This window comes from Zalophus californianus, chromosome 3 (assembly GCF_009762305.2).
Source record: "Zalophus californianus isolate mZalCal1 chromosome 3, mZalCal1.pri.v2, whole genome shotgun sequence".
Classification (NCBI taxonomy): domain Eukaryota; kingdom Metazoa; phylum Chordata; class Mammalia; order Carnivora; family Otariidae; genus Zalophus; species Zalophus californianus.
Genome location: NC_045597.1, coordinates 192222962 through 192230600, shown reverse-complemented (window position 1 = coordinate 192230600; position 7639 = coordinate 192222962). Strand labels below are relative to the sequence as shown.

The window sequence follows — 7639 nt, the reverse complement described above, 5'->3', positions numbered from 1 at the left end:
GGGTCTGCACTGGGGTCAGGTCAGGGGTGGGTGCTAGCTGGCAGATGCTGTCCTGTGACTGGCCCGGGCTCTTCCTCTTTCGGAGCAGGCACTGAGGAGATGCGCTGTGTCTCTCATCCTGAGAAGGACTTCCCGCAGCTAGTGGGTGTTTACGTTTCCCAGGGTCCTTCCAGGAAGGCAGTAGGCTCCCCAGCATCTGCTTCCTCTCGTCGGGGCTGTAGCCCGGAGGCTGTGCTGGCCCAGGGGCAGGCCACCTGAGAGACTCCTCTTACGGGAGGGCAGACCCGTCCACAGGAGGGCCCTCTCTGGGGAACTTAGGGCCACGCGTGCTGGAGTTCGGCTAGGTCTTCACCCACGGAGCCAAGGGCCCACCGCCCCTGGGGGATCTATGCGAGATCCTGGCCCTGCGCTGGCCTTGGAGGCTCCATAAACCTCTGGGGAGCAGCAGCTCGTCAGAGCCAGCCATGGGCCCAGGGCCCTAACCCCGGACAGGAAGGCCTCCGAGGCCCGAGTGAGGGTCTCTGGGGCTGTGGCTGAAGGTCAAGGGGGTTTCTTGAGGGCTGCCGCACTTCTTGCCCAGACTCTTCTCTTCAGTGGAGCTGACACCCATGGGGCTTTTCCTAGGCCAACTGGCATCAGTGTGGCCTCTGCCTGGAGGCAGCGGGACGCTACTTTAGTGACCCACTTTCTAGGGACTCGCAGAGACAGTCTCAAGCTGCATTTCCTAAGCTGAAGCCTAATCGTACAGCGATAAATTGGGGTCACCACACACCCCTCCAACACCAGCTCTGCAGCCGGCTCCGACACATCGGTGACCCCCGGAGAAACCATAAATGTCTAATAGCAGCATTGGAATATTTTATTCACTTAATTTCTGACAATAGTTTCTCCAATGTCATCATGTAGTTCTTTGCACCTTAAAACCACATGTTAAAAGTGTATTAAGAAATCACTGCTATGTGAAGTAGCTCTGTAAAGTCACGCTGTCCGGGGTGTATCAGGATGTCACCGAGCAGGGTAAGGGTAGCAGAATCCGTCTGGGAAGAACATCATCATGCCAGCGGAGCTAGGGATGAACTCATTTCCCACCGCAGGAACGAGCCGGGGTCACATAAGCCTGGCCGCCCCCTGACTCCCATGTCTGCACTGGAACCCTGAGTAAATGACCACAGGGAAAAGGCCGGCGGGGCCTGGTGGCTCTGGGTGGCCAGCGGGCTGAGTGCGGAGGTCAGGCGGGGCGGGGAAGTGGGGGGACACAGCAGGAAGTGGGGCCTGACCTCGGAAGGGCTTGGGAAGGGCGGAGAGCAAGATGGGAGAACACGGGCGGACGGACCTCGGTGCCAACAGGCAGGGGAGGCCATGACTGCAGCAAAAATCAGGTTTCCTATGTTCATGGTAGCAACGGACAATGGTTTGTAAATACTAGGATGTTATCTTCTGGGTAAAAATGCCACCTTCCAGGAAGGTGGCACTCACAACAGGCTCACCCCAATTCCCAGAGGGGAGCACTGACACAGCTGCAGTGTTTCCACTTCAACCTGCGCCATGGGGCGGTGGGGACAGTCCTACACAGGTTTGTGTCCTGGGCCTAGAAGCACCTGTGGGGTCTGCCTGCCCGACAGACCGGCTCTCCACTGACCCGAGGACAGGGGAGGGGGCCCGGAGCACGTGTGCACGCACACAGCCACTGACCCATCTCTGCGTCAGACACTCTGGGACAAAACTTAAGACTGGGACAAATCAGGAGAGCCATTCTGGCACGGCCCTCGGGAGGGCTTCCTATGAGGCACGCTGGGCACTAGGCCTGACCCTCCAGCTGGGCCACGGCCTGCTTCAGGTCCTGCACGATGAGGTCCACCTCGGCCCTGGTGGTGCCGCGGCCCACGCTGAGCCGGAGTGCGTTCCTGGCCACGTCGAAGGGAATGCCACAGCTCAGCAGCACCGGGGATGGCCTGGGAGGGTGGGGGCGAGGAGAGCCTGTGTCAGCTGTCAGAGGGGAAAGGCTCTCTGTGCTCCCCAGGGCTCGGGGAAGGGACCCTGCCCCTCCTGCCCTCCACCAGCTCCCCAGGATGGGGCTGTGTAGACCCATCTCCCCTCTCTGACAAACACCCCTAGGCCCCCGGCCTCCGGGTCCACGGTCTCGTGCTCGGACTCTTGCACGGTACCGCGGCCTCTCCCGGCACGGCCCCTCTGCCCCCAGGAGTGCTGTGTCCGGTGAGGCCGAGCCCCGCCTTCCGGGGCTTCCGACCCTCAAGGAGTGGGGCCGGGTCTCGGAGGAGATGCGGGGCTCTGCACACCCCGGGGCCAGTGTTCGGGGCAGCTCTGGCGCCCTCCCACCCCCAGCAGGGTGCGCGGTTCAAGGGCCCGTGGGCGCCCACATACACAGGCCCCGGGGTGGAAACAGCACGGCAAAGGTCTCTGTCACATTGCAGAGCCCCTGAAAGCCGTCCACAGGGCCAGGTGGGAGCAGGGACTTCCCTCGCTGTGGTTCCCGAGGGTCTGTGCCAGAGGCCCCTGCAGCACAGGGGAGAGAGAGGGGACAGTGCCCACAGCTCTTGGTCCCCTGCCCTCCCCTGCGTGGGTGGTCTCACTGCCTATTCCAGAGGGCACCCCCACTTTCCACAAGAGCCCCCTGAGCGTCTGCCTCTACCCCTTTCCCCTCCCACCCTTGCAGGGGCCACATGGACACCCACCCCCTCCCAGCGGCGTCCCTGGGCACAGCTCCTCAGGCCCCTCCTCCCCGCCCCCTCATCTTGTGCCTGGTGAGACTACAGACTGCACCTGCCTCAGCTTCCCCGTCTGGGAAATGGGCCACTCAGATCCTTTCTGGAGGGCTGTGGGGAGCTTTCTGGGAGCAGCGGCCCACCTGAGCGCCCTCCTCCTGCAGTCGCCTCACTGCGGCAGCCACTCGGGCTGCCACATGCCGGCTCCTGGCCTCACGCACCCTCGTGCAGCCCTCCCTGGCACAGCTCTCAGCCCTGAGGAGGCCCTGTCATCCCCACCCGGCCCTCGGCCCTCGGCAGCCCCCTAGCCTGAGGTGCTCACACACCACGGCACCGGCCCCAGACTCCCGGCCGGCCTGCTTCTGACCATGGCTCGGCTCTTTCTGGGGCCCTGGCTGCCTCATCCGGGACTGCACCCACCTCTGCAGGCCCCCCACTCACGGCAAGTGGGAAACCGAAGCCCCGCTCTTCCTGCACCGGGGTCGGGCCAGTCTCGGATGCCCGGGCCCCACACCCTCCCCTCCTGCCTCGGCCACGGCCATCCTCCTGCACCCGGGCAGGGGCCACCCGGAACCAACCTGGCCTGTCACAACCTTCCGAAGCCCCTCCCTTTCCGAGGACAGAGGGAGCTCCTGCAGCCTGCCCTGCCCCTCCCCGCCCGCCCCCCCTTTAGGCTGCGGCTTCCCCTCCTCCCCTGGGCCCTGCAACGTCTGGTCGTGCTTTGTGTCCCCGCCAGCCGCGCAGCTCCGGAGGCCCCAGGCCCAGCGTGGCCCAGTGTGCGCAGCACTCACCGATCCGCGTGGTCCGAGTGGCACGCAGCCCCCACGCTAGCCAGCAGCGCCCTGCACCGCGCCAGCACCGCGTGGCCTGGGGAGACACGGCACGAGGCTGAGGCGGGGAGCGCGGGCGGGGCCCCAGCTGCCCGGCTCTCCTCTTCCCCCCGCAAGTTTGGAGGCCCCCTCCCTCGTGCCCCAGGGCTCGGGCCCCTCTCATCCCAGGGGACAGTGCCGCAGGATCCAGACAGGACGGTTCCTCGCAGACACGATTCTGCCTCGTGAACCCGGCCTCGAACATGTTATTTCCGGTCAGCTGCCGAGGGAGACACCCAGAGCTCTCATCAGCGGCCTTACTTCATACTTTGCTGTCCCAGGAATGACACTTAAACCTACCTCTGAGTTTTCTAAGGGTGGAGACACTTGGGCGCTGTTTTGATTAAGCGGGAAGGCACTTCCTTCTTCTTTCACGAGCACAGAGATTAAAGTAATAAACCCACTGACTTAATTAAAAGAACCCGTCTCTCTGAAATGGACACAGGCCTCACTGAATACACCTGTCCCCACAGAGACGGGGAAGAGGGCAGAGCGGCTCTCCGCACGGCCGACAGCGAGACTGTCCCATCGCAGGCCGCCCCCCCCCCCCGCCCCCGGTGCAGGGACGCCTGCCCGGGGCCTGTACGTGCTGCAGACACGCCGCTCCTCGCGCCGTCCAGCGAGACGGGGAGCAAACCCTCTCCCCCAGGAACTTTCCCAAACGTGCCCCCCTCACGCTCAGGGCACAGAATCTCCTCTCCGTGAAGCGCGGCTGGTCGATTCCCTGGATTCGGCCCCAGGGCCCTGGGGGAGCCATGTTTTATCTTCTAGATTCCAGGAACCCTGACGGTTTCCAGCCAGGAGGCAGTTATCACAGGAATGAGTCCCACACACGTGTGCTTCCTCCTGACTCTGAGCCAAATTTTAAAGTCGACTGCCTCTCCCTTCCCTTATCCTCGTAAAATGTTTCGTCAAACTTGCTGACGGAAATGGATGAGCTAGCCTAAAATTTAGTGCATCTCATCTCCTTCCCTCTCAGCTTGGGGCCGGCGCTGCGCCCCCCTGCACCAGCGCGGACAGCCGAGGCAGGGAGAGCGGGAAGCAGCCGAGACCTGCCCGGCCTCCTGGGGACACCCGCCCTAAGGGGGCCGCTCTGCTCCCTCCGGCGCCCACCACCCCACGCGGAGACCAGCAGACCCTCATCACCTTGGAGCTGGGGTCCCTGGATAGAAAAGTTGCATGTGTTGGGGAGTCGCTCGGTCCCTGGAAACTGGCTGTTCAGATGGATTCTCTGCTTATCAAATTCAGCCTGAAAAGTCGATGAAGTATTCAGAGGTAGTTTCAAAGCACACAGCCCCCCTGCCCCCCAACCGTTTGACCTCGAGCCTTTTCTGGAACACAAAATCTCAACCTCGACACGTAAAATAATTAGTTCATCAATAAGCATCTGCCTATAATAGTTATAGGGACTGACTGGAAAGCAAAGTTAATCGGGAGAAAAAATTCTGAATACGTGTGACTCTCCTCCGTACAACCATCAAATACACCAGCTCTGGTGCATTTCTATCACGCCTCTCTGAAGGTCGGCCACTTGGCCTAGAGCCCAACCTGGGGGTCTCCTGACCCAGGCTTCCGTCCTCTAGCCTCTGCCCTGACTGTCCCCACGGTCCCTGGACCGAGTCTCAGACAACCCCCGTTCTGTCCTGCCTGCTGCCTGGGGCGGCACGCCCGACCCCCAGCTCACTGGAGGAAGGCTGGGCCCCCCAGACTCCAGGCTGCCCCCCTGGCCCCCGCGGACCCCAGGCTCGCCTCCAGCCGCTCCTCCAGGTAGTCCCGAACGTCCCTCATGTGGGCCTCGTAAGCCTCGCAATTCCTGGTCACCAGCTCAGCGGCCTGGGGACAGGGGCGGTAACGTGAAAAAGCATGTTCAATTGTCATAAAACAAGGAGAATAAGCAGCCTTCAAGAGCAGAGGTGAGATTTCCTGATGATAGAGAAGTGACATTTCCTCAAACTGCTCTTTTCCTGGAACATCTTGCATAGATAATATTTGCCGAGTGCAACCCTGTGACAGGGGCCATGGTCAGAGCTTGGGAGAAGAGCTATCTTCACTTGTTCAACAGGAATTTACTTTATCAGGCGCTTCCTGATACCTCCAGGCACCAGAGATACTGCCCGTAAGAGCAAAGAGCGCTCCCCATTCTCGAGGCACAACCATTCCGGAGACCGAGGACCAAAGGGAAGCGGGAACAGCATCATACCAACTGGGGAGAGCGCTCTGACGGGCGCGCGGGGCATGCGGGGCACGCAGGGTAGGAGGTGTGAAGGTGACAGTGCATGGACCGAGGGTGTTCACGGCCATGGCAGAGGGAGGGGCAAGTGCGCTCCTGGGACGTTGTGACCAAGGGGAACAAGGCCCCAGGTCCCCATGACAGGCAGGGCCAGGACCCAGGTGCCACAGCACAAACGCATGTAGGTTTTGAGGAAGAGGTGAGCTGCCCTGACTTGCATGTGTAACGATCATTCTGGGTGCTGTGCAGAGAATGGAAGGGACCACGGCAGGCAGGCATCCAGGCTACAGATGGGGCTGACCTGGTCCAGAGTCACACAAGGCGCAGACCTCGATATACTGTGGAGACAGGACAGACAGGACTGGCTGGCTGCTCATCAGTGCAGACAAGGACCAGGAGGGACCACGGCACCGCCTAGATTTCTGAAGTGAGGTCCCGGATGGCAGGAGGCACCATGGGGACAGAGGGGAACCAGGGAGGAGAGACACACAGGCGGGCCCAGAGGGAATGTCAAGTAAGCAGGTGGGGACCTGGGTTTCTCAGAAAGGTCAGGACCCGCCCTGAGATGCCAAGTTCAAAGCCCTGAGCACAGGCTGGTGGAGCTGCAGGCCAGGGGGAGAGCCACGAGGGAGCAGCTGTGGAGAGGAGGCTGGGATGGAGGCCCACCAGCAGGTGAGGAGGCCAAGGCCTGGCCAGGGCGGAGGGGAACTGGCTGGGGTAGGCATTGCCAGCAGCGGTGCACAGGGCTGGGCCTCCTCACAGGAGGCACACAGGGAAAGGGGCCGTGGGAAGCCAGGAAGACGCCTGGACTTAGCCTGGGATGTAGCTCCAGGGAAGAGGGGCCTCGCGAAGCTGGGGGTGTGAAAGGCCAGACTGCATGCACAGAGGGCAGTGGGGAGTCAGGGAGGCTCAGAGAACCTGGGGGAGGTGCAGCTGCAGGCTGGAGCTGAGGGGCCATCGAGCCAGTGGGCTGTCATCAAGCTGCATACAAGCTGCATCTTTTAAGCGGGACAGCCAGGGCTTGGGGGGTGGAGACGGCCCCAGGGAACAAGCCACCCGTGGGCCCGACCGTGGGTCTCTGCTGTAAAGACGTCACTGTATTTCTTATATTAGCAGAGGCTTGAAAAGAGCTTTTCCGTGTCAGTGCTAAACACAAGCAATCAATCCACTCTACAGATCTCAAAAAGTACACTCTGGGGTGATAAATACAATTTGAGGCTTCTTCTAACCTCAGTCCATTTATTGGGCTCACGAACATGATCTCCCTAAGGCCCTGGACACCCGGTAAAGCCGTTGGGGGAATGGACTGTAAGATGATAGAAAGTCTACAGGTCTCTGCCCCGGTCCCAGCACCGAGCTCCCAAAACCCCGGTCATTTCCTAAGTGATAGGAACACTAGGAGCATCTCTGGTTCTAGTATTTGGACTGTCGTTCCTGACACTGAGATCCTAAATCCCTTGGAATTTCCTGGGAGATAGGAACGTCTTTTGTTCCAATGTGGTGACTCTGGGTGGGCCCCTGGATGGGGGCCTGGCCACTGAAAGTCACGAGTAGAAGCTTGGAATTTACACCCCCACCCTTATTCTCCAGAGAGGGGAGAGGGGCTAAAAATGGAGTTAATGATTGATCAAATCCCCACAAAAATCCCAATAGCATGCGTTTGGAGAGCTTCCAGGTTGCCGAACACGTGCCGGTGCTGGGAGGGTGGCGCCCCTCCCCCATGCCTTCCCCCCGCCCCCCATCTCTTCCGACTGGATGTTCATCTGTCTCCTTTAGCATATCCTTTCACAATAAACCAGTCGTCTAGTGAGCCAAGT

At 60.9% G+C, this 7639-nt stretch overlaps 1 protein-coding gene across 5 annotated transcripts in view; it reads right to left on the bottom strand.

Annotated features, from left to right (window-relative positions):
• Positions 1 to 841: 841 nt before the first annotated feature.
• The window catches only part of SCLY (selenocysteine lyase), a 37413-nt gene continuing 30615 nt past the window's right edge, over positions 842 to 7639 (bottom strand). For all 5 annotated transcript variants that reach the window (XM_027590302.2, XM_027590301.2, XM_027590306.2 and 2 more), the window contains 4 exons: positions 5342 to 5425; positions 4739 to 4841; positions 3515 to 3590; positions 842 to 1952 (listed from right to left, as the gene is read on the bottom strand). In XM_027590302.2, the coding sequence (XP_027446103.1) occupies positions 1799 to 1952; positions 3515 to 3590; positions 4739 to 4841; positions 5342 to 5425 (417 nt within the window). In that variant the 3' untranslated portion in view covers positions 842 to 1798. The remainder of the gene's footprint in view (positions 1953 to 3514; positions 3591 to 4738; positions 4842 to 5341; positions 5426 to 7639) is intronic.